Here is a 26657-nt window from a genome sequence, read left to right as displayed (position 1 = left end):
TTCAGGCCCCGCCCCAGCGCTGATTGACAGGCGCAGTGATGGTGGGGGCGTCGCCGAGCCGTGAGGGGAGAAATCCCAGAGCGACGGATCCGTTGGGTGGAACGGACCTTAAATTCCATCCAGTGCCACGCTCCCGCTATGGGCAAGGAAACCTTCCACTATTCCAGGGTGCTCCAAGCCCTGGCCAACCTCACCTTGGACATTTCCAGGTAAAGGCCAGCCATAGCTTCTCTGGGCAACCTGGGCCAGGGCATCACCATCTTCACAGAGAGAGGAATTCCTTTCCAATACCTAACATCTAACCCTTTGTTAGATGGGATGTCAGTGGGAAGCCCTTTGTCCTGTCACTCCAGACCTTTGTCGAAAGTCCCTCTCCAGCTTTTTTAGGAACAGTACCTGTGCAAGTTTCTCCAAGGACAAACCACTCTACTCCAGATTTCATGGAATCATGGAGTGGTTTGGGGATGAGGGGACCTTAAAGCTCATCTCATTCCACCCCCTACCATGGGCAGGGACATCTTCCACTAGACCAAATTGCTCCAAGTCTGTCCAACGTGGCCTAGAACATCAGGGTCCAAGCCCGTCTCATTCTGGGCTCATGCCAGAATGCATGCTGCGTGGGCTGGGCTGACCTCACGTGTCCCAGGGGACGCTCCTGTGGTTCTGCATGTAGCTGGGACTTGATGTCCCTATCACCAGATCAGTTCCCTGGACAGGCAGAGCTGGAATCCAGAGAACAGTGTCTGTTCTGGCAGAAGATTCCTGGGCAGCTTGCAAAGCTCTCAGCACAAGATGTGGGTGTTCCCTCTAGTCCCATCACCTGTTCCTGGAACCTGAGCTCTACCCCCACCAGGCTCCACCCTCCTGTCAGGGAGCTGTGGAGAGCGAGAAGGTCGCCACTCAGCCTCCTTTTCTACCCTGGAGCCTTGCACTACCCAGTGGTTTACAACTCTAAGTTGTAAATTGCTTATTCTTTTCTACTCCTAATTTAACAGTATACACTGTTCTCCTGTAACACAGCAAATCATTTGACAGCAAAAACTGAATGCAAAACAGGTTGTTCTCCAAGGACATAATTGTTTTAATAAATAATGGGCTGAAGCACCATGAAGGAGCTAGAATGCTCCACCTGTTGTGTTTGGTTTTGAGGCTTTAAAAGATGTCCAGGGTTTCACAAACAGGTGTGTTTGGCCTCATTTAAGGTAGGGGAGTGGAGGTCATGCAGTTTTGGAGATGCCCAGGAGGTGGTATTCTGGCTTCTGCTTTGGCCAAGAAGGGGAGATGAGGAAAGTAGGAAATCTTGGCTTCTCTCAGCCACTAGAGCAGCTCTCCCCACTCCTGTGTCCTCTGGCACTGCTGTGACTTCATCCTCCTGTGCAGGGCAGTGGTGAGACAACACCTTCAATCCCGGGGTCAGTTCTGGGCCCCTCAGTTCAGGAAGGTGATTGAGGGGCTGAAGCACCAGCAGCAGCTGAGGGGCTCAGCCTGGAGAAGAGGAGGCTCAGGAGGGACCTGCTCACTCTTCAAGACTCCCTGACAGGAGGGTGTAGCTGGGGCAGAGAGGAGAGGGGGAGAGGTATCAGGCATCAGCTCTGCTGCCATGGAACAAGGAACAGGACAAGAGCAAATGGCCTTAAGTTGGGCCAGGGAAGGTTCACTTTGGATACTGGGGAAAATTTCTTCCTGGAAAGGTTGGTCAGACCCTGGCACAGCTGCCCAGGGCCGTGGTGTAATCACCATCCCTGGAGAGTTAAAAAAACATATGGTTGTGGCACTTAGGGACATGGGTTAGTGGTGGCCCTGGCAGTGCTGGGGGAGCTTAGAGAACTTTTTCAAACCCAACAATTCCATTATTTTGTGACTGATCCGACCCTTCCCAGGGTGGCAGTTCTTTGCTATAGCCCTTATCCTTACCCCTAATGGTAGGTTAATTACATCAGGCCAAATGCTCATTCTGGTCCCACCTTTCACAAGCTGTGGGAGAGCTGGTGAAACATGGTGGGTCGATGAGGTGTGGGAGCTTCAGCATCACCCAAGGTACCTGGTGGCACCGTTGGGCAGGCTCAGGGGACATATCAAAGGGCTTTCTGGGATTACTGAGTTTCCCCACAGCCAGGATTTGGTTAGTTTCCCAAAATACGTAATCTTCTCCACTCTTGCTGTTGTGTGAGCATGTGTCTGGAGAGGAGGTTTTGGATAAAGATGCATTGGGTTTGGGAGAGAAGTGATTTCTCTCACTGGCCACAAGACACCCACCACCTGTTGTGGCTAGGCAGGGAAATGTAACTCCTCAGAGAACAACTTAGAAAATTATAAAAGATCAGTTTTCAACCTCTCCTCCTGCAGGCTCTGAAGGAAAGGGAAAGAAAACAGGCTAGAGGAATCCATCCAAAGTTCAGCTGTCCTTTATCAGCTAATAGGGAAGAATAAAGGCAGATGGTTGGTCCCAGATTGCGATGAGTGAGGTGGGGGCACGGAAGGCTTTCTCATCTGTGCCAGAGTTTGTAAATATTCCCGAAAAAGCTGCTTAATCTGCCTCTGTCTCTCCTCTCTAATGGTTTGTTATGGTGCTTCAAAGCCAGTGGTTTGGAAATTCTCATTAGTGCCCTTGAGGTGTTGTTTGCTGTGGAGATGGGATCCAAATAAATCCAGGACTGATGGATTCAGAGCTGCCAAGAGCTCCCGTGTGCCAAGCCACACCACATCCCACTGCTCTGAACCACACAGGGCCTGGACCATCTCCCTGATGAGGAGAGACTGCAAGAACTAGGCCTGGTTAGTCCAGAGAACACTGAGAGGAGATACCATCAATCCAGACAAATATCTCCGAGGGGTGTCATAGAATAGTGCCAGATTTTTCAGTGGTGCCCAATGACAGGATGAGAAACAATGGCCATAAACTAAACACCAATAAGTTCCACCTCAACAGGAGGAAGAATTTGTGTGGAGGAGGGCAGAGCACTGGAACAGCTGCCCAGGGAGGGTGTGAAGTCTCCTTCTCTGGAGATACTCAAAACCCACCTGAAAGTGTTCCTGTGTCACCAGGTGACCCAACCCAAGCAAGGGGGTCAGACTCAATGATCTCCAGAGGTCCCTTCCAACCCCAACAATTCTGGGATTCTGTACTTCACTATTTCACATTGTCGTGGCTGGAACCAGCTCCAGAGCATGGCCCAAGCGTCCCCAAACACATCCCCAGTCCCAGTTGCTGGCCCATGAAGGGCCAATTAGTGCAGACATATCCAGTGCTTCTCTTATTCTGTGGTGAAAACACAAATTTTTTTTCTACTGTTTTCTTTCTACAAGCCCAAGAACCCTGTGGAGTATGGTCTAACAGAACTGTGCCAATATCCCAATTAAAAAGGGCTGTGTGATGGCCAAGATAAATTGCAGTGAGACTACCCACTCTAAACCATGACAAGTTTGGGATGCCCCCTGCTTCTCTCCCAGATTTTCTGTTAATGTGGGAATATTTTCCCACAGAATTATGCTCTGTGCTACCTCTGCCTGGCTCTGCAGTGCAGGGGAGGAGTGCGCAACAGTTGTGGACTCCTGGATCAGTAAAGGATGGGTGATACTTCAGGAGAAATTTGGAGTCTCCCAGGCCACATTCACAGCTTCTTAGGGAATTTGCTATGTGGTACTTCTCATCACAAGAATCAAGGTTCGGGAATGACAAAATTGAGATTTTATCGTATTGAAAACCAATTTACAACATGGGAAAGTTTGCAACAATTTACTACAAAGGAAAGACAGACAGTGAAAACTCCAGATTTCCCTTTTAGGTAGAAGGATTCTTTCTCTGGCTTAGCGCTGCAGATTGTCCCTAGGGCTGTCTACATGTGCTGTCCCTGGAGCTAGGGGTGGCACACCTAGGAATGCTTGGATTGTTCCAAGAAGAAGCAGACACAAAGATGTGATTCCTCGCTACCTTTGTGTTGTGCGCTTTCCAGTTGGGAAATGAACTTCCAGTTTGTTGCTCACCTCTTATAGGCACTTGATGACTGAGCACAACAATACCGTAGAAATACTGCAGAGTTGGACATTTATAGGGATAGCATTATGGACTTGTATAGGTTGGTAAAGCCTTCTGAGATCATCAAGTCCAACTACTGTCCCGGAACTACAACTAACCCAGTAAATTCCTCCAGGGATGGGGACTCCACCACTGCCCTGGGCACCTGTGCCAGGACTGAGCAATCCTTTCAGGGAAGAAATTTTCCCAATATCCAACCTAAACCTCTGCTGGTGCAACTTGAGGCCATTTCCTTTTGTCCTGTCTCTTGTTCCCTGGGCAAAAAGCCTGACACCCTCCTGTCAGTTAATTTCTTCCACCTCCAGATTGTGTAACTCAAATTTCTCTTCCAAAGCACACAGTGTTAAAACATTTTCAGCCTTGTATCCTGAAAAGTGACCAGACAGGAACTTAGAGAGATCTAGGGCTGCATTAAGGTGGAACAAACAAGAGATTTATTTGGCTTCTTCAGGCAAAATGGCACCAAACAGACACCAAAGGCTAAATTCACTGTGGTTTCTATTGCCCTCAGCACTGTCACAACTGTGGCAGTGCTGGGGAAGGAGAGTCAAGGAAGATGGAAAGGAACTTTTCGCTAGGAACTGGAGTGACAGGACAAGGGAGAATGGTTTCCCACTGCCAGAGGGCAGGGTTAGATGGGATAGTGGGAGGAAACTGTTCCCTGCAAGGGTGGTGAGGCCCTGCTACAGGTTGCCCAGAGAACCTATGACTGCACCTGGATCCCTGGAAGTGTCCAAGGCCAGGCTTGATGGGGCTTGGAGCAACCTGGGACAGTAGAAGATGTCTCTGCCATGGCAGGGGATGAAACGTGGTGAGCTATAAGATCCTTTCCAGCCAAAATCATTCAATGATTCTGTGTCTGAGGCCAGCTGGGGAAGAGAATGGCTGTGTCCCTCCCAGTGCCAGTGAGCACCAAGACCAGGGTTGCAGGATCAGGGAAACAGAAATGATGGGGGTGGAATCCACCACAGCAATGTTTAAGTTTGTGCACTTGGAAACTAAACCTAATGGTTTCTTCTACAGTCTGGAAAAAATCTCAGTTGTGCTGGTGAATCATAGGAAGGATATGAGCAGGACCTGGGCACTGCAGCACTGGAGATAAAGGAAAATCTGGAATGCACCAAGAAAGTACATTTCCTGTCAGGATGGGAATGTCTAGTTTGTTAAACACAGCACTAGGAGACTGACCTGGAGCACCCTGTGCCTGTGTGCAGGGTGGGATCTGGCCAGGAAGGCAGGTGGAGGAGGTGATTAGTGTGAGGAAAATCCTAGGGGAGCTTGTTTTGTCAAAAAAACACCAAAGGGCTTCTTGCTTGGGTAAGCAGAGAGAGGCCTGGGAGAAAGCAGTAAATATTAGAAGGATGATAAAGGATGAAGAAAACCAGGAGGAAGCAGGCAGGATAACAAATGGATACAAAATGCTGGACATGGGGTAAATCTGCGTGGAAACTTGGAGAGAAAAGCCTGTCTCCTGTCCCTGTGGGAGAACTCCCATGTGCCAGTAAAGCTTCAGTATGAATTAGGGAAATGGAAAGTTGGTGCTGCCAGCCAAAGCCCAGGCTTAGGGCACTGTGTGGACCAGGAGAAGGGGAGACTAGGATTTCCATCTGTGCAGAAGAAGGGATGTCTTTGGGGCTTGGTGAGGGGAAGTGGGGATGTGTGAGGAAGAGCAGCTGCAGGAACAGCCCCTCAGGGTCTGAGGGTCGGTAGGAGCTCTGAGAGTCCCCAAGGGGACAGGTCTGCAGAGCTGGGAGCATTCGCTACATGCCGCCTCCATCTCTCCGGTGGAAACCAGTCTGCCTCAACACCACCACCTCCAGCTCTTTCCCGAGGGCTGAGCGCGTCTGACGGCACCGATCCCACACTGCAGCGGGGTAAAGAGGAAAACTTCTTCTGAAGCGGGTGCTTCCTTGCCGATTTTAACCAGGAGCTGTCACTGTCACAGCAGCGGCCCCCCGCATCCCTTCGTAGCCACGCTGCCCACTTTAGTAGACCCCCGGTCGCCATGGCACAGGCTGGGGCTGCCTCCTCTACCTCCCACTCCCGGCCTGCCGGCCGGTGCATTTTTCCCTGTTTTCTCACTGGGTTGGCCCATTGCCTTTAAAAGGCGAAATGCTTCGGACTAAATTTGGTCATGTAGCTCTGCATGGTTCCCTGGAATGTCCTCGGGTTTCAGGCTTCTCTGATAGCACCATTCCCCGCCTCCCGCCGGGCTCCATTGGCTTCCCAGCGGCCGAACCGCTACTGGACCCTGTTATTGGCCAACTCTTGGACCGAGGGGTGTCCCCTCTGGATTACCGCCGTATCCCCGGCTGGAGAGCTGTTGAGATTTAACACTTCAGCAGCTGCTGCCGCTCGGGAAGCAGCCTTGGAGCTTCGGCTTCTTTTTTTTTCTCTTACTTTGGGTACCACACAACCGCCACCGTGTCTCGCCAGCGAGCCAAGATGTCCAAAGTGGCCAAATACCGGCGACAAGTTAGTGAAGATCCAGATATAGACAATTTATTGTCTACTTTGTCTCCAGAGGAGATGGAGGAGCTGGAAAAGGAGCTGGATGTGGTGGATGCGGATGGGAGCATCCCTGTGGAACGCAGTCAGACAAACCAATCAGAAAACTCCTCACCTGGCCCAAAAAACTGTGACACGGCGCTCAACCACCACGACAAGGACACCAGGAGGCTCCTGCAGCGGGAACACTCGATAGACGTAAGTCACATCCCCTCTGCTGCTGCGGGAAAGGTGGGAACACACCTCAAACACACCTCCCTCCACCCCACCCCGGGCTGAGTGAGAGATGAGATGGAAAACACAAAACCCGAGAAAGGCGTGCGCTTGCTGAGGAGGAATAGATGTTCCGGAGAGACTACGATGCTGGTCCAGGCACTCCGGGAGGGAACAGGGTGCCCCATAAAATTCCGGTGTTAATAGCAAAGTCAAAATCTGTGCTGGTGCCAGGGATTTTCTCCGTGCCCCTGCTCTAACATCTCTGGGCAGGGCTGGGAGTGGAGCTGGGATTCCCAGGAGGCTGCTGGAGGGACCGGTGCAGTGACAGCGATCCCACGGGCTGTGTGGGGTTTTGTGGTTTGGTTTGTTTGTTTGTTTGATTTGGTTTGATTTGGTTGGGGAGGTTGTTGTTTGTTTGTTTTTTGGGTTTTGGGGGTTTTTCCCTCCTTTGGAGATCTCTAGTCTGTGAAAGATCCTTTCAGTTCTTCTTATGCAAAAGATTAAACAGTCTCTGGTTCTTGTGGAATGGTTGCTGCTTTGTGGAAATCACATCAAGAAGCAGGTTTTACCCTATGGCATTTGTTTTGTATTTATTGTTCACTTAAAATTCCTTCTTTTACTTTGATTTGGGTATATTTATCTCACTCTCTGCACCTGGAAAATCCTTTAGGAGTTTGCTCGGAGCTCGAGAGCTTCATGTCAGTCCTTCTCTTTTTGTATTGTGCCTTAGTGGGAGCCAGTCCTACTTAGAATATTTGGTATGTGCTTTGTGCGTGGAAGCCTGGGAAGTATCTGGTTTCCCTAGTTTTTCACGGCAGACTGAGCCAGAAAGTGAAAGATAGTGACTCTTCAGCAGTTGAACCATGTAGTCACAGGCTGGTTTCATGTCACATCTGCTGTGCTGGGGCAGGGCTGGGGAGTGTCAGCAGCACAAGCAGACCCAAGTATTATGTGGCTGCCCCTCTGCTCTGGTTCTGATTCCAGATCTATTCCAAGTCACCCAGCTGTACCCTGCGTCTTCCAGATGGGTAGTCAATCTGTAACTACCCCAGAGCACTTGGAAGTTTCTTTTTCTGGTTATTTATGGAGTTTATATAGGAGGGTCCTCTCCTGACTGTGGCCTAGGCATCCTTATTCCCTTCTAAATATTGGGAGGATTGGGAATGAAAACTGCACGTATAGGAGAAATAACTGAAGGTTGATTTTGGAGAGCTGAACAAGGGGTTAAATTGTTCCTCTACACCCCTGTCCTGGGTAGCCTGTGAGCTCCCTCTGGCTCTGAGGATAAGGAACAGCTTTCACCTTCTATATGTGGTGCTTGGCATGGGCTGGGGGACAGTGAATGCTGCGCCTTTCACCACAGAGGCTCTGCCTTGATTTCCTCACCAGCAGAAAATTTCCCTGTGGTGGGGAAGTGCAGGTGCTGCAGGACAAACCTGCCTGGAGAGGGAAATGCTGTTGTGTGGGACCAGACATGCCAGTGACCACTGTTTTGCAGGTGATCCCAAGAGGTGACACTGTAAAATCAGCTTTTTCAGGTGGGGGGACATTTGGATTTGACATCACTTGTGTTGCTGTTTAAGTATTAACTGTTGGAACATGAGGGGTTGACTGGGACCTGGTATAGGGAAATGTCTATGACCAGGAGGAAGGGAGGAAATTTGTGAGTTTTGTTAAAAAGAGACCAGGGAAATTGCCCGGTTAAGCATAATGTTGTTTGGAAATGCCTGAGAGTGTGTGTGCAGTGGGAGAGGACTTGGGATGTGGACAGGGATGGCCTGGGGAGGAGAGACACCTGGGAAAGGGTGTAGGGCTCTGGCTGGAGGGGAGCACGGCACAGGGGTCCTGGAAAAGCTCCTGCTGCTCTCTGAGTTCAGGAGCTTCAGGCCATGGAAGACAAAGGAAATTGGTGACAGGCCAAGTTTGTCAGTGAAAGTGTCCCAGTTCAATTGCATTGCAGTAAGTGGATAGTGCAGAACCGACTTTCTTCTTCTATTTCAGTCCCTGGAGGCCAAGAAAAAAAGTATATCCTACACCCCTTCCTCCCTGCTGTTGTTAGGATCTGGGATTAGTAGCTAGAAAATGCCAGTTTGCAATGCTGGCAAATCAGATCATGCTGATGGTGAAGTAGGGCTGTGCTCTTCCGTGGGACCCGAGGATGGGATGGGGTGGGATGGGGTGGGATGGGGTGGGATGGGGTGGGATGGGGTGGGATGGGATGATCAGACCACAAGAACAGTCAGAAAAAACAGTGCAGGAAGCCGATGGTCCTGTCTGTCTGAAGAAGCCCCAGAGCTATGTTTTGCTGCAGGATGGAATGAAAACATGGAGCCATCCAGAGCACCCCAGGCAGGTGCTGAGCTCTCTCTCAGCTGCTCAGAGCTCTGAGGTCTCCAATGACAAATCCCTCTCATGTGTCAGCAGATTTCATGTTGTGCCAGCCACAGGCATGGTGGCTGCACTCCCACAGGGTTGGCATTCACCCAGGGTGTGCAGACATCACCCAATGCATTTCCATCCCAGACCCTCTCCATCAACAGCTCCCAGTATTCTGAAGCAAATCCAGACGAGGTCACAGAGATGCTCTGAAGACTGGAACTCCTCTGATCTGGAGACAGACGGGGAGAGCTGGGGATGTCCAGCCTGGAGAGGTGAAGGCTCTAAAGAGATCTCCTGAAGAGACATCACAGACACAGGATAAGATCTTCCAGATGTTCACAGGTAATTCCCACTGGAATTACCTCCCATTCCTTCCCTGACCTTGTGCCTGGGCTTCTCCACACCCCCACCGCCTCCCCCACCCCCCCCACCCCACTCCCTGCCCCAATCACACATCTGCTTCTGGCTTGCAAAGGTTTCTCTCAATGCCTTAAATTAGGAATGCCAGGCACTGTGTCTGTGATGTCTCTTCAGTAGGGAGGGACAGGAGGACAGATTCTTGTCCTTGGGCTACAGTTTGTCTGTCCATAGTTCTTGGAATCATGGAATGGTTTAGGAATGGACCATAAAGATCATCCTATTCCAGCCCTGCCATGTGCAGGGACACCTTCCACTATCCCAGGTTGCTCCAAGCCCCATCCAGCCTGGCCTTGGACACTTCCAGGGATGGGGCAGTCACAACTTCTCTGGGCAATCTGTGCCAGGTCCTCAGCACCCTCACAGGAGAGAATTTCTTCCACTATCCCATCTAACCCTGTCCTCCAGCAGTGGGAAGCTTTTCCCCCTTGTCCTGCCTGTCAGTCCAGGCCCTTGTCCCAAGTCTCTCTCCAGCTCTGTTGGAGCCCCTTTCAGGCCTAAGATCTCCTTGGAGCCTTCTCTTCTCCAGGCTGAACACCCCCAGCTCTCCCAGTCTGCCTTCAGATCAGAGGAGCTCCAGCCCTCAGGCCATATCTGTGGCCTTCTCTGGACTTGCTTCAGAAGTTCCATGTCCTTCTTATGTCTTCCCTGCTGTTCTTCCATGCCTTCTAATGGGAATATCTATTGTGGGATGTTGTGTGTTAGCAGGAATTCCTCCGAAGTGCAAAATAAGGTATTTTGAAGGGAAAGGCTGAGTTTCTGCCTATCTCACTGTTCTTGCAGTCATTGCCCTGTTCTTGGACTGGCTCCAGGCACCTCCATTTCCACCTAAATATTGGGAGAAGTGGGTATATTTAGAAATATTGTTAACTACAAAATAACACATCTTCTTAGTGATGAAAAGGGCAAACTTGGGTAACTAGGAAGCAGATTATAAACAGCCCAAAATAGATGTGAGCTTTGCCCCAGCCTTTCCACACTGGGCAGCCAAATTCCCATCTTGGTGGTGCAGTAATAAATTAGTCTTAATTTTGTCTTGCTAATAAATGGAAGTATAACCCAGCTCAAGGATGGAGCTTGGGCTAGTGCCCCTCTCTGGTTGTACTCAACAAGGTCCATGTGTCACAGGAGCTGGAATTAAATGAATATTCATGAGTAGATAAACAAAAATATGATTTCTATTAACTCATGGCTCTTTACTGTCACAGCCAATGACATAATGAGAGAAATTCCAGTTAGAAATATGCTGTGAAGTTGGTGCTGTGGTATTAAACTGCCAGAGGGCAGGAATCGATGGGATATTGGGAAGACATTCTTCCCTGGGGGGTGGTGAGGCCCTGGCCCAGGTTGCCCAGAGAAGTTGTGGCTGCCCCATGCCCAGAAGTGTTCAAGGCCAGGTTGGACAGGGCTTAGAGCAACCTGGGATAGTGGAAGGTGTCTCTGCCCATGGCAGGAGGTCGAACAGAATGATCTTTAAGGTCCCTTTCCGCCTAGACCAGTCTAGGATTCCATGAGTTACTTGGGGCACAACTGACTTGCTGTCACTTGAAATCATTGTATCATGCCTGGTATTTCTGTCCAGAAGAGGAAAAGCTGCGTGTGCCAGGGCACAGAGGCTCTGTGCAGCTGTCCCTGTGGGATGGGTTTCTTTGAGAGCTGAGCTGTGTGAGGAGATGGGGTCTGTATGAGCTGGTCCAGAGAACAGCAAGTCCTATTGCCATGGAGAAGGATTTCTTTTCACAAGACCTTGGACATTGGTAAGGTCTTGTAAAAAGTCCTGCCTTCCTTTCTAGCTCTCTCAGGCTTGGAACTTGCTGCCGGGTGATCTTTAATCCAGTCACTTGATTTCCTTCCATGGAAAGTGGAGATCCTCAACAGTGAGCCCTTCTTCAATACCATGGGCAAGCAACCCAGGATTTAAATTTCTTATTAATGCTCAAAGTTTATCATCTTTTCCTGAAAATATCTGGAGGAAAAACAAGCTCCTTATTTAACTCACTGGTTCAGACTCAAGGAAATTTGAAAACAAGGGTATAGCAGGGGTTATATCATTCCTTGAACATCTTCCCAGTTTGTGCCTAACATGTGTACTGAAACTCTGCTCTTCTGTTTATCAGCCAGTTCTTTGACTGCCAGGAGTTCCTCCTCCCTTCCAAGAGTCTGCACTAATTCCCAGCTCTTGCCTTTCTTTTAGCCATGTCCTGACCTGGTCTCTTTTACCTAATCAGAGAATCTTTATGATTGGAAAAGACCACTAAGATCATCAAGTCCAAAGAATATCAGAATCCCAGACTGTTTTGGGTGGGAAGAGACATCGAAGCTCATCCCATTCCAGTCAGCCCTACCATGGGCAGGGATACCCTGCTCCATCCCAAGATGCTCCAAGCACTGTCCAACCTGGCCTTGGGCACTTCCAGGCATGGGACAGTCACAGCTTCTCTGGGCACCCTGTGCCAGGGCTTCATCCCTTTCACAGGAGAGAATGGAACAGAATATATTGTTCTGAAGAGCTTCTGACCTCCAAGACAGGTGAAAGGGGTGGGTGACACTGGGACACCCATCCAGAGGCTTCTCCAGAGGCTTCTGACCCATGGGCAGTGGGCAAAGCTGTGGGTACTTCCACCAGCACACAGAGGGGAATAGAGCTGGCAGCTTCCTGGGCTTTGCGTTCCTCCATGGATGATAGCCAGGGATATCCAAACTAGTTACACATTTGGAAAGAAACCAAATGTATTGAGATGTTCCTATTTTGTCCTTAAAGGAGGCCACAGATGGTCCCTCCAGCTGCACTAGTCACTCTCCAGCTCCCTGACAGGTGGAAGCAGCCAGGTGGGGGTCGGGCTCTGCTCCCAGAGAGCAAGGGACAGGACAAGAGGAAATGATCTCAAGCTGCACCAGGGGAGGTTCAGGTTGGACATCACAAACAATTTCTCCATGGAAAGGGTGGTCATCTATTGGACAGGACTGCCTGGGGCAGTGGTGGAGTCTCCTTTCCTGGAGGTGTCCAAGGAATGCCTGGATGTGGCACTCTCATGTTCTGGGTTGGGTTACAAGGTGGGGGGTCACAGGTCAGACCTGTCTCAGAGGTCTTCTCCAACCAAATTGATTCTGTAATTCTCTGAAGTCCAGGAGATCCCTTTTACTGCTCAGAAATGAAAACTGCTGTCTGTGCTCTGGTGTTTCGTTCTGAGTTTCTGAAAAAGTCACAACCCTGTCACAAGAGGGATAAGCAGCAGAAGCGGGAGCTGTTACCTGAAGCAGATGATAAAATGACCCTCCAAGGTAAACACAGAAGCAAGAACAATCTTATGGCAGCTCCCAGAAGGATCCACAGAGTGGAGAACAGCTGAAAAATGTGAAGCGAGAAAACAGGCATCTTTGATCTGCATTCCTAAAAACATGGTGTGAGAAAGACCTTCAGAGCTGGATTGGTGTTTTTATGATGCCTTTGGGGGCAGAAGCTTTGCTTTCCTTTTTTCCTTTTGTGACCAGGGCAAGCCACAGCACAAAGTGTTCCCAGTGATGCAGAGCTCCCACCAAAGGCACACAAAAGTCTAGGAGATCCACGGTCCATCTAAGGACACAAGCAGGGAAAAAACCCGTGAATTTCTAGTCAATTGGGGGAAAAAATAGTAAAAATCTGAGTTCTATATTTATATAAAGCACAACAGGGATGCAGATAAATCTATGGAAGTGTTTGGAGTGTTTAGCTTATATGGGTTGAGCTGCCCAGGAGGTTTAATATGTGTTTATGTTGAGCTGATAAATGGGTATGGAGGAGGAGAAGAGCTGGGTCCATTATGTATCCCTCTCTTTCGCAGCACTATGACATCACTTATGTGCTAAAACCATCTCAGTGACTCAGCTCCCAGCAGGACTCTGGGATTAACCGGTTATATTGCTCCATCCCACCCTTTGCTGTGTGGGAATCATGGCGGGATGGAGCAAGAGGATCTCAGTGTCAGGGCATATGTTTTGAAGCCAAGGTGTGGCTGGCAGGATGGCGGGGGACAGACACACTGTGGAAGATCAAGAGTCCTGCTCTGTCCATTCCTCTGCCCAGAATGTGGAGCAAACAGGGATGAAAACAGAAAGGAATTGGAGTTGTGGAAACAAGAGCCTGTCCCAGCCGTGGTGTGGCAGCAGAACCAGGGCAATGCCTGTGATGGCACTGCTGGCATCACACCTTCAATCCTGGAAACAATTTTGGGCTGCTCAGGACAAGAAAGTCATTGAGGGCCTGGAGCATATGCAAAGAAGGGAACAGAGCTGAGGAAGAGTCTGGAGGTGCAGGAGTGGCTGAAGGAGCTGAGGGCACTCAGCCTGGAAAAAAGGAGATCCAGGGGGGACCTTCTGGCTCTCTACAACTCTCTGACAAGAGAAAGCAGCCACGTGGGGATGAGGCTCTGCTTGCAGGGAACAATGGAGAGGACGAGAAGAAATGGCCTCAAACTGTGCCGGGGGAGGTTCAGGTTGGATACTGGATATTTCCTGCATGGAAAGGATTGTAAAGCACTGGCATAGGCTGTCCAGGGCAGAGATGGAGTCACTGTCCCTGGAGAGATTTAAGAGCTGTATGGATGTGGCTCTTGTGGGCATGGGTTAGTGGTGAACATGACTGAGCTGGGGGAATGGTTGGACTTGATGACCTTAGAGGGCTTTTCCAACCATGGTGATTCCATTATTCTGTGATTTCCTGAAACACAACTGGAGAAGTGCCAGCCCAGGTCTTAGAGGTGTCCTGTGCAGCCCATTGACCATGTGTTGAGCAGCCCAGGGCTTACACACAGTATTTGGGTCAGGACTTGTGCTGCATGCTCCTGAAGGCTCCAAGGGCTCCCTCTTCCTGACAGGGACACCATGGCATATGTTGGGCATGCCTGGCACGGGAATGAGCAGCTGCACAGCTGTGGCAGCCTCTGCCAAGGAGAGTGATTTGCTATTTGGTTCCTTACAGGGAATTCTCCAGTTCCCAAGAACCAGAGATGGTGACCCTTGGCGTGCCCACCTCTATGCCCACTGAGTGCTCTGTCCTGGGGTGCAGCTCCCAAGTGGTGCCAGAGCCTGAGGAGCTGGTGCTCCTGTTTCCCACAGACTGTTTAAGGGAATGACCAGCCAACCAAAGACCAGCAAAACTGGTTTGATTTTCCAAGGAGGCACATGGAGCTTGGGTCATCTCACCTGCTTCAAGGACCTGGAATCATCTTGCCCTCTGTCAAGGGGTGTCTGTGATTGTCCCATGGGCTGCTGAATGGGATCCATTGGATACCTGCACCAGCAAGGGGCCTGGAGGTGTATTTGTGTGTTTCCAGGAAGCTGGGAGCAGTGTCCTGCTCCTTGAGTGTCCAGCCTTTATGACACAGAGGATGGAGATAGGATTCAGACTCGCTAGGCTTCTCCTGTTCTTAGAAATCTGATGAATAGGATTCAGACTCGCTAGGCTTCTCCTGTTCTTAGAAATCTGATGAATGCTTTTTGTGGGCTTCCCGTAAAGTGCACTGGGCAGAAATCAAGCCCAGAGGTGCTGGTGGTGTTAACTGCTGGCATTCCCTGCCCTTTTTAATCCCAAACTACCAGGTTGAAGGTCTCATCTTAGAAATATCCAGTGCAGCCATGGCAGTGCCAGGAGAAGGGCCGGGAATGTAGGAAATAGAAGAGAAAATCCTAGCCTTCTAAAACATGATTTTGTTAGAGGAGAAAAAGTTTCCATTTGCAGAGTGTTCAGTGGCTTTACAGCTTTCTGGAAAATGGCTGTATGTCTCCATGGAAGGGCTGGAGCTCTTCTGTTGAAGGAAACCAAGTTAAAACATTCATCAGCCTTAATTCAGGGAAAAAAAAAATACAAATCAGGAGGAGAAGCTGCCTAGTCTCTGGAGAGCAGCTCTGCATTTCAGAAAGGGGACTTTTAAAACATATTGGCCTGAGACATGCAAAGACACAGTGATATTTGGGATCAGAGAGGTCTGGGCAGAAGGGGAGGGGAAGAGCTGAGTTACTCATTAAAATGAGAGGATAATATGTGAGGCAGGACAGGGCAGGGAGTTGCTTACATCTCTCAGGGCTGTGGTACACAGAGCCAGAAACTGGCTGAGGAATGGAAGAAAAGAGCTTGGGCAGTTTGTTGTGGTTTCGCTTGACTCTAGCAACCCTCTCCAGGAGCAGATACCCAAATACCAGGAACATCAAACAACCTGCAACCCCTCTGCCTTTGCCCCCAGCCACCTCAACGGCCTCTCCATGCAGTGGGACAGTCTCAGAGGACATCCCTGTCCCTGGGGAGCTCTCACAGGGCTCATGCTCAGCCTCCTCAGCCCCAGGGTCACACTGAGGGGTGGAGGCACGCTGGTGACCCACTCATGGGCTTTGGCTGGGATTTGGGATAGGCAGATGGGACAGAGGGAACCTCAGAGTCTGGCGGGTAGGCAGGTGTCTCCAGAGGGTGATACCCAAAGTTAGAGCTGTGGATTGAATTCCAGAGTCTTGTGGTGGCTCTGGAGACTTTACAGGGCTTGGCAGCATGTGTAGGACAGACTGAAACCCTCCAGGCAGTGAAAGCAGATTGGCTTGTTAGTCATGGATTCATAATTACCCCTAAACCTGCTCCTTCAAGTAACTCAACCCAGTTTCCTTCCCCCACCAGTCTGGTCTGGGACCCCCGCAGCTGACCAAGAGATTTTGGTGAATTGTCTGTCTGTGTCTCAGAGGTCTCCCCTCATCCCTGGACTTCCCCACTTCCCCATTTTTCCACCTCCAAAACCCACTCAGGATTTGTGTGGAACCAATGGAGTTGTGCTTGTGTTGTCTAAGCCATGCCATTGCAAGAAATGAACTGGAAAATGTCCCATAGGCTGCAGCAGGAATTTATTATCCCAGCACAAGCTGGGGTAGAGGAACAACCCCTCAGCCTGGGTGTTATTCCCTAGTCTTCAGCTCTGGAGGAGTTGTGGTTGCTTTGCAGGAACATGGTTCTAGGAGAACAGTCTTTGTTGGTGGCCAAATCCATGTGCCAGATAGCCAGCATGGCCATGTCAGGAAAGCTGCTGGAAAGGAGGGAGGTAGTGGGTCCCCAGAGGAGGGTCATGGTAGGCTCCAGTGCACGTGCAGAAACTACCATCAGCCACCCTGGAGCTTAGCCTGGATTTCCCAGCAGTACAGGTGATTGGGATAGACCCAGTCCTGGCTCAGGCTTCCCCTGTTGTGCTCCTGAGGTTCTCATATCATCACAGGATAATGTCTCACCCTCAACTTCCAGAGGCCCCTACAGCTGCAGGTGACATTAGAAACCGAGCCAGTGTCATGGCTGGTTGAGTTCACTGTTCCTGGAGCCAATTTCACGGGAGCTGCAAGTGCAGGTTTGGCCTGAGATCTTTTGCTGACACGCCCCTTTCCTCATGGGGACCAGCATGACTCATGTCCCCAGCAGTCACCCTCAGTGAGGAGCCTCCTGGACTCAGGAATCATGGAATGGTTTGGGTGGGAAGGGACCTTAAAGATCATCCCATTCCAGCCCTGCCATGGGCACTTCCCATGCCCCAGGTTGCTCCAAGCCCCATCCAACCTGACATTTCCATGGATGGGACAGCCACAGCTACTCTGGGCAACCTGGGCCTGTGCCTCACTATCCTCACAGGGAGGAATTCCCTTCCAATATCCCATCTAACCCTGCTCTTTGTCAGTGGGAAGCCGTTGCCCTTTGTCCCTTTCTCCAGGCCCTTGTCCCAACTCTCTTCAACTTTCTTGGGGTCCCTTTAGGTACTGGAAGAGGCTCTAAGATCTCCTCAGAGCCTTCACTTCTCCAGGCTGGGCACCCCCAGCTCTCCCAGTCTGTCTTTAGATCAGAGTTGCTCCAGCCCTCAGACCTTCTGTGTGGCCTCCTCTGGACTCCAGAAGCTCCATGCCCTCCTGATCTTGAAGGCCTTCTGGCTTCCTCCTTTCAGCCAAGCCCTCCTTGAACCCCCGTGGGGTACTCCTGCCTGGAGCCAGCACGGAGCTGCTCATGCTCCCAAGATTCTATCCTCACCTCTTGTTCTTTGGCTGCTGTGGTGGGACCATGAGAGACTCTTCCCAGGATACACCTCTGAAAATAACTGCAGGCTGGGGAAAGCTGGCCCCTTCCAAAGACTAAACTTCTGCAAACGTATTTCCTTGTGTCCCCTCTGCCAGGGACTGATGTAACAGCAGTTGCTGGGCTACCAAGTGCCCCGTCCCTCACCCTGGGTACAGGATTTGTGAATCCCTGGGTAACACCTCTCCTCTCCTCTCCTCTCCTCTCCTCTCCTCTCCTCTCCTCTCCTCTCCTCTCCTCTCCTCTCCTCTCCTCTCCTCTCCTCTCCCTCTCCCTCTCCCTCTCCCTCTCCCTCTCCCTCTCCCTCTCCCTCTCCATGTTCCCCTTTCCCTTCCAAATCTGCTCTGGGCACAACAGGATGACTGTGCCCACATTTTGCCTGCTGAACAAGCAGCCAGATCAATAACTACCATTAACTACTAGCAATTTTCTACCCCAAAATGAGCTGTGAGGCTTTCAGGGCAGGAAGTGAGACCCTCACTCCATCTCCAGCTCCCCATCCCCAGTACTATCCCCAGTCCCATCCCTTGCTCAGGCTGGAGTGAGTGCTTGGATTCCAGGCAAGAAGTTCCCAGTCTCCTTTGCCTTTTAAGGCAACATCTGAGTGGGTTTGAGGGTTACAAATGCTAACAAGCCATGGCAATGCTCATTTTAGTCTATTTAGAGGAAACAAGAAGGCATTTCAGTTCATCAAAACACTGGTGATTAATCAACCAACTACCAGGCTGTTTTCATTAGGCTTATTTTTAAAGGTCTGACATGCTGTGTAAAAATATTCCCCTAATAAATGTGCTTGTGACAGAGGGAATGACACAGAGGGGGTGTAGGAGCACTGGTTTCCAGGTACCCAAGGTAAATATGCCAGTGGGCAGAGAGGAGTGAGCAGGCAGGACTCAGGATGGCCATGAAGAGGGGACAGCTAGCCCTGGGCTGCAGGAGAAGCTGTGCTGGTGGCCACGGGGACAGCCAGGGGTTCCAGAGCAGGGGAATGGTGCTTTTCTCTCTCCTCCACCCCTGCCACACAGCTCTGCCATAAATCACTACTTCCAGCTGCACTTCCAGCCTGGAGGTAAGGACTTTGGCAATATCACCAGTGCTGGGCTGGTGACACTTGAGACTGGCACCTGCAGCATGGGCTGGGCCAGTGGGACACACCAAGAGCCCAGGGATGGTGGAAAGGCAGGAGGGAACAAGGACATGTTCCCTCCTGGGCACATATGTGGCCTCAGGCAGGGCCCAGAGTAGACCTGCTTTGGAGATGTCCCCAGGCTCCAGCAAGGGATGGAGGTGGGACAGAGTGACCCTTGGGTTTAGAAACACAGGTCTAGTTTCTTGCCTGAACATTTTTCCTCCTGATTCCTCCCCCTCTGCTGCCGCTGGAGCTGGGTGCTTGGCAAAGGCTCTCCCAAGGCAGCTTTGCAGGAGATGAAGCAGCTTGAACCCCTCTCACCCCCTGCAACCATCCAGCACTTCTTCCAGTAACCTGCAACTCTTAGATGGGATCCTTCTGATGCATCCTAAATTTGCTGGATGCAAATGATCCCACAAGCACTACCCACAGTGGCAGAAACACTTATGATGGTCACTGCATATCTGTTGTGTTCCCTTGCTCCCATGCCTGAGGCCACAACTGGCTCCCTTTGCCCCAGCTTCTTTTCCCTGCCTTCTCCCAGCCCCCTTTCTCCTGATTCCTTTTCCCCCACCTTTTCCCACATCCCATTCTCTGGCTCCAGGTTTCTCCTTCCCCAAACCTGCCCCACACCACAGCAAGTGGACACACATCCATGGAAGCTTTCACCAGATAACAAGACATTTCTGGCATGTGCTGCAGCAGCTTTCCCAGGCAGAGATTTTCCATGGATTTAATTTTCCTCTAGTTTAATTTGCTTGGAGTAAACCATCACCTTCTCCAAGCATGGGAGGAGTTGCTGGTCATTCTCACCAGAGTTTTTCTCCCTTTCTCCAAGATATGCTCATCCCTGGCCAAAGCCTTTGCTCTTCTTGGTCTTGCATGTGGCCAGGGTGCTCAGGGGAGACTCAGAGCTCCCCAGTGTTAGGCTGGGTGAGCTTGGGCTGGGAAGGACAAAGATTTTTGGAGCAGTTGGTGTGGAGATGAGGCAGCTGGCTCTGACTTGAGGGGTGCTCAGCCTGTGGTCACCAAAGGGTCACAGAGCCCTTAGGAGGATAAATGTCCCTTCTCACAGGAACCTGCAATCTGGGCACTACCAAGCACCTTGGAGAGGCCCTACTGGGTACTGGCAGGGTAATATCAGTGTCCTGATCCCACAGTGCTCCTGCCAGGGCTCCTTCTCCACAGAGGTGCTTCAGGATGTCACTGAGCATCAGTGCACCATCCTAGTCCTGGGAACAGGCCACAGCTTGGTGAGAAGGACCCTTGGCTCACTGCCAGAGGAGGTGACATCACCTGCTCCCTGCAGCACTCAGGACACCTCTGGGAGCCCCATCCCTGGTCCCTGGGATAGCAGCAGTAGGAGGCCAGTGTGGATTCCAGGCCAGGCTCTGTAGGGGTCTGGCATGAGCCTTCCTGTCCCTCTTCAGCCTTGTGCCAGGAAGCCAAGAAATCTCTTAACTAAATAAACAGCTCTCTTGTCCCAAATGGCATCTGTTTATATACCAGGTACGAACAGTCTCCAGGGCTGCCCATGCACAGCCAGTTCTTTACACAAAAATCTGTCCCTGAGGACTGCCAGTACTGTGTGGGGAAAGCTCAGCCTCATGCTGCCCCAGCATGGACACTGTGGAGCCCCAGGATGAAGAGGAGGAGGCCAGCCTGACTGCAGGACCGGGGTGTCAGGATTCAGATTTGGGGGTTCCAGGCACTGGATGAAGCCACAGTGCTGTCCTAATCGTGAGAGGTTCCAGGGAGATTATAAAGGCATCACAGTTGCATCTCCCAGAGGCACATTCCTTCCTCCTTTCCCTGAAGTCCTAAAATCCCCCCAGGAAAGATGATGGGCCAGGCCAGTGGTGAGGTCCTGTGTCTTCCCTAGCCATGGAGGAGGGAGAAGGGCATTTAAATCACCAAACCTTGATGTGAAATTTATGGTACAATCCTCCACTGTGCAGCAAACTTGGTCCCAGTGTCAAGTTCACCTTCAGCCACCTGAAGCATTGGCTCCTCTCCCTTGGGAAAAGATGTGTTTCATGTCTTGGAGTCCCAGACTATTTTGGGTTGGAAGGAACATTAAAGCTCATCCCATTCCACCTCCTGCCATGGTCAGGGACACCTTCCAGTATCTCAGGTTGCTCCAAGCCCTGGCCAGCTGGGACACTCCAAGCGCTAGGACATTCCCATGGATGGGGCAGCCACAGCTTCTCTGGGCAACCTGTGCCAGGGCCTCGCCACCCTCACAGGGAGGAATTTCTTCTCAATATCCCACCTAACTCTGCCCTCTGGCAGTTTAGAGAGAAGGATGGGAACCGTATCAAAGGTTGTACCAATGCTGATAGAAACCCCTCCCAGCCTATCAGCCTTGGCTGAAGGCTGTAATGAGGCACTGGCTGTGTCCCCAAGCTGTGGGAGCTGGCTGTGGCCAGCAGCAATGCCCAGGACAGGCTGTACCAAGAGCAAGGGTCAGGTGCTTGTAAAAATGACCAAAACTTCCTTCTGACCTTCCCCCAGACTCTCCAAGTTAAGCCCTTCCCTCTTATGATGTTTTTGGACACTGGAAGCAGATGTGCTGGGAGAACCACATGCTTTAAGAAGCAATAAATACCATGCTCCCATTTCCTCATTTTTCTGATCAAAACTGCAAACTGCTGTTGAAAGGAGAATGGTTTTGCAGAGCCCAGGGTTGGAGTGACTGCTGGGTCAGCAGTGTCACTGGGGACACTGCTGTGGACGCTCCCCTGCTTGCACACAAATCCAGGACACTGTGGAGAGTGTTGGGCTACAGACTGAAAAGTTACCAAGCATGCAGCTGGAAAACATTTAGGAAAGGTGGGAAAGCACCTGGGGCTCACAGGGAGACAGGCACTACCTCCATTCCTAGTTAGAAAAATTATTTAAAAATGATAACTTATAGGGGATATGAGAGAAGGTGTCTCCTAGAGCTTGTTAGTTTATGGCCTGTTAGAGAGAGTATCCTGCAGACCTTCAGAGCCCTTTGGGAGGGGGCTGGAGGCAGAAGGAGAGCAGAGCTGCCTTGGAGAACTGCAGCAGGACCTCATCACGCCTGGGTCTTGCAGGCTTTGCCTACATTCAAGGCACTGAAGCCTTCCCTGGAGCTGAAACCTCAGCTGGGCCAAACATTCCTCTTCCAAAGGCCATCTGCAGGCTGCAGGATGTTCCCATGTGACAGAGGTCAATGACAGTGAGACTGGGGTGACAAGTCTGCAGGTCAGAGGCACCTGTTTCTGTAATTCCCAGGTGTTTTTCTCTCCCTAGGAAAGCAGGTTGAGCAAGAATAAGGGAGACAAAAATCAAGATGAAAAAGGAAAGGAATCTCCTTCCAAAGACCGGGCCCAGAAACAAGATGCTAAAGTGGGGAAAGACTCTAAAAAGGAAGAAAGTGTTCAGAAAACAGACCTGAAAGGTAAAGCTGAGACTGAGACAAAGACCAAAGAGAACAAAGCTATGAACGATAAAGTCAAGGCCATGGAGAAAAAGCTGATGGGTAAGGACAAGAAGGAGGAAGAGAAAGGTTCAGTGTTGAGGGAGGACACAAGGAAGGACAAAAAGGAGGAAGAGAAGAGCTCAGAATTGAAGAAAGATGCAGGGAAGGATAAAAAGGAGGAAGAGAACAGCTCATATTTTAAAAAGAAGGGTACAGAAAAGGATAAAAAGGAAGAAGAGAAGGTCTCAGCAGCAAAGGAGAAGACAGAGAAGGAAAAAAAGCAAGAAAAAGATTCAGCATCAAAGGACACAGGGAAGGACAAAAAGGAGGAGAAGAGTTCAGAATCAAAGAAACAGGCAGAAAAATACATAAGAGGGGAAGGTAAGAAAGAAAATGATAAAAAAGAAGAGGAAAAGGCTTCAGCTGAGAAAAAATCCAAGGCAGATGAAAAGGATAAATCCCAGGCAGAAGCAGAAAAGGCAGAAAAGGTGGAGGAGAAACAGGAGGCCAAGACAGGAGCCGGGAGCAGCCCTTCCAAGCCTTCCTCCAGCAGCTCCGCCAATCAAGCCAAGGACGATGAAGCCTCCAGCATCTTTGATGAGCTCATTGAGAAGGTGAAGAACAACGATGCTGAGGTGACTGAGGTCAACGTGAACAACTCTGACTGCATCAACAATGAGACCCTGGTGCGCTTCACTGAGGCCCTGGAGTTCAACACTGTGGTCAAGGTGTTCGCTCTGGCTAACACCCGTGCTGACGATCACGTGGCCTTCGCCATTGCCATAATGCTCAAGTCCAACAAGGTGCTGACAAGCATCAACTTGGACTCCAACCACATCACAGGCAAGGGCATCCTGGCCATTTTCAGGGCACTATTGCAGAACAACACACTGACAGAGCTACGTTTCCACAACCAGCGGCACATCTGTGGGGGAAAGACAGAGATGGAGATTGCCAAGCTCCTGAAGGAGAACACCACGCTCCTGAAGCTAGGCTACCACTTCGAGCTGGCTGGGCCACGTATGACCGTCACCAACCTGCTGAGCAGAAACATGGACAGGCAGAGGCAGAAACGCCTCCAGGAGCAGAAACTGGCACAGGAACGGGGGGAGAAGAAAGACCTCCTGGAGGTGCCCAAGCCTGGAGTGCTGCCGAAGGGGTCCCCCAAAGCATCCCCACAGCCATCCCCTAAGGCTTCCCCCAAAAGTTCTCCCAAGAAAGGGGGGGCACCCACCATGCCACCCCCACCTCCTCCTCCACTTGCCCCACCACTGATGATCAATGAGAACCTGAAGAACTCGCTCTCGCCAGCCACACAGAGGAAGTTGGGAGACCGGGTGCTGCCAGTCCAGGAGAAGAACTCTCGGGACCAGCTCCTGGCAGCCATTCGCTCCAGCAACCTCAAACAGCTCAAGAAGGCAAGTGCAGGGCTAGGTGGGGCCCATGCACAGGGTGGGGCTGGGGGCTGAGGTCATAGCCATTTTCCCTCTGGCAGTGTCCTTCTCTGTCCCTGCTCCCAACCCCTGCACAGGGGCAGATCCATCCCTTTGCCAAGCACATGGGGAAAGAAGATCCATCCTCTAATACTACACCTGCAGAGCAGATGGGGTCAGCAGGTCCATCCCTTGGCAGAGAGCATGACAGGTGCAGATCTATCCCTTGGCAGAGCTCATGTGTTGGGCAGATCCACTAGGATCCAGGGTTTGGGACACAAAGAAGCAGCCATCCATAACTTATAACTCACTGGGCTCTTGATATTTTCTTGTTATGGCTGAGCCCATGCCCCTGGGGTGGAAGGTGGCTCAGGATAGCTGGTGGCTTCATCTGCTCTGGGGCTGCCAGACTTGACTAAGCCTTTTGAACTCTTTACATATGAACGACTGAATGTTGCTCTGGGGGTACTGACACAGCACCTTGGGGACCAGTGGAGAGGTGTGGCCTAGTTCTCAAAACAGCTAAACTATTTTAGCCAAGGGTGGCCTGTGGAAGCTGTGGCAGCAACTGTCCTCCTAATACAGGAGGCCCATAAATACACCCTTGGGCAAAACATTGTCGTGTATGCACCCCACACAGTAATAACTATGCTGGAACAAAAGGGCCTAATGCAGGTGTCAGCACAGAGCCTTGAAATCTCTCACACACTCTGGGTGGTTTGTGTCCATGCTGAGCTGTCTATGGGCTGGAGTGTGGGGACAGCCAGCCTGGCCAAGAGAAAGAGGTCATTGAATGGTTTGGGTTGGAAGAGACCTTAGAGGTCATCTCTTTCCTGCTATGGGCAGGGACACCTTCCACTATCCCAGGTTGCTCCGAGCCCTGTCCATCCCAGCCTTGAACACTTCCAGGGATGGGGCAGCCACAGCTTCCCTGGGCACCCTGTGCCAGGGTTTCACCACCTTCACAGGGAGGAGTTTCTCTCCAGTATCCCATCTCACCCTGCCTGGATGTCCCTGCACCATGTCAGGGACATTCCTGCACCCCCTCCCTTTGCTCTCCCAGTAACGGGGGTGTCTTTTCCTGCAGGTGGAGTTGCCGAAGCTGCTGCAGTAGGGAGCGGGAGGATTTTTCCCCTGCAGCCCATGGCAGACCCCCAGACACTGACTTTTCTCATGACTGTTTCCATGACAAACCCTTTGGAACCTGCAGTGACCAGCGGCAAGGATCAGGGATCTCTCTGGGACACGGAGAACGGGCCGGGCCCAGCAGGACATGACGGAGGATGTTGTATTTATTTTTTGATGGTTGTGAAGCCTTCAAGCTCGCTCTTCTACCAGCACCGTGCCCCGCTGAAGATGCCAAGAATAGAGCAGGGGTCTGCAGAGCTGATCTTACAGAAATCCCCCATCAGAGCATAAGAAAGGGGTTTGGCACCCTCTACCCAGGGTCCAGCCTGGGGTGAGCAGGAGCACCCCCAGCCTTAGGGGGGAGCAGGGGACTCCCAGACCATCGTCACATCACCACAAGGTGTCTGGGCGGCCAGCAGAGTTTTGGGATTCAGGCACAGCAGTGGTTGCAGAGTTGGGGGTTCAGGCTTGGCATCAGGAGGAATGGGAGGTTTGGCAAAGGGAGCAGCTGGGGAGAGAGGGGGCATGAAAGTGGTGGGACATGGGGATCCAGGCTTGGGCCAGGAGCTTGGGGCATCTTGTATGCACTCACAGCACTGCAGGGAGACCCCCAGAACCCTCAGAGCATGGAAATGAAATCTGCCTCAGAGAGAGCAGGGAAAGCACCGTCTCAAGGGGGGCAGTAGGTTTTGGGGTCATACCCACCACCCCCCCACCCCCCCCCCCATCCTTCCTGTTGTGACACCTTGATTACGATTTGTATGACAGTGGCCACTGCATCAGCAATAAAGCTCACCCAATGCTTCCCGTGCCTCTGGACAGCTCCACACCCCCAGACCCCAGACTGGGGCACAGGGGGTGTCTGGGAATGGACTCAGAAACCTCAGCCAGGAGCAGCTCTTCCTTCTCCCACACCCACAGCCCACCCTGAACTGGGCACCCCGGGACCGCCTGAACACCCCATCCTGGGTGTCCCTGGTCACCCACCCATCCAGAATCCTCCCAAAATGGGGCACCCAGGACCCCTCATATGGGACACCCAAATCCCCCCCAAATGAGGCACCTTGCTGCTGCTGGACATGGACAACTGGGTACCCAGTCATGCAGACACCCCAAAACGCTGGAGTGTCCCAGAACTGGGCACCCCTGGACCACTCCACAGTCATCTCAAACCCTTTGAGTCCACCCAGAACTGGCCATCTAGGGTCACCCCTAATCCCAAAGTAATCGATAACTAAGTGCCTCAGGGTCACCCTAAAACCCCGGGGTGACCCCAAAACTGGGCACCCCAGCCCCCGGGGTCGCCCCAGGGTCACCCCAAACCCTTGGGGTCACTCAGTACTGCTCTCAGCCCTGGCACCACGGGGCTAGGGCCGTTTTGGGGGTGCAGCAGCACCCAGGTGTCCCCTGGGAGGCTCCCCCTGTCCCGGAACACCCACGCGCGTGGCTGAGGGGAGGTTCCCGGTGCCAGTGAAATGCCGTTTCGGGGGGCATTTCTGCAGCCGCGCAGTGCCATGGCCCCAGCGGGAGGAGCAGTATCGATACCGGGGGGTCCTCACGCCCCCTTGACCCCTTGCACACCCCCTTGGGGCGGCCCCTGGTAACGCGGGACCCCAACCGGACAGCGCGGGGCCATTGGGACATCCCACACCGGCCATCCGAGCGGCCGCGGGGTCAGAGCACCAGGGGCGTCACCCGCACACCGGCGGTGTCGCCCTCAAACCAGGGCGGCCCGGGGCAGCGCAGCTCCCGGGGAGCGGGCGCGGGGGGGTGGTGGCAGCCGGCAGGGGGCGCCGTTAACGCACCGGGGGCGGAGCGGAGCGCGGCAGTGCCGGCAGCGGGGGCGGTGCAGCCCCGGCCCGGCCGCTCCGTCCCGGCCCCCGTAGCGGCAGCGCCCG

The 26657-nt window shown here is 51.8% G+C and overlaps 1 protein-coding gene across 3 annotated transcripts; it reads left to right on the top strand.

Moving 5' to 3' along the window:
• Window positions 1-41: 41 nt before the first annotated feature.
• Window positions 42-25564, top strand: LMOD1 (leiomodin 1). Of its 3 annotated transcripts, none has more exons than XM_040085742.2 (4): window positions 42-209; window positions 6561-6742; window positions 22030-23616; window positions 24719-25464. In XM_040085742.2, the coding sequence occupies exons 2-4, from the start codon at window positions 6566-6568 to the stop codon at window positions 24743-24745; spliced, it is 1791 nt and encodes a 596-aa protein (XP_039941676.1). In that variant the 5' UTR covers window positions 42-209; window positions 6561-6565; the 3' UTR covers window positions 24746-25464. The 3 variants fall into 3 exon arrangements, with proteins under 3 accessions (XP_039941676.1, XP_039941675.1, XP_039941674.1); XM_040085741.2 differs by lacking the exon at window positions 42-209 and adding an exon at window positions 3897-5910; XM_040085740.2 differs by lacking the exon at window positions 42-209 and having other exon boundaries at window positions 3897-6742; window positions 24719-25564.
• The last annotated feature ends 1093 nt before the right edge of the window (window positions 25565-26657 follow it).

The sequence above is a fragment of the Hirundo rustica genome, chromosome 24, assembly GCF_015227805.2.
Source record: "Hirundo rustica isolate bHirRus1 chromosome 24, bHirRus1.pri.v3, whole genome shotgun sequence".
Classification (NCBI taxonomy): Eukaryota; Metazoa; Chordata; class Aves; order Passeriformes; family Hirundinidae; genus Hirundo; species Hirundo rustica.
The sequence above is the reverse complement of the archived record's forward strand: the minus strand, read 5'-3'. Positions and strand labels throughout refer to the sequence as shown.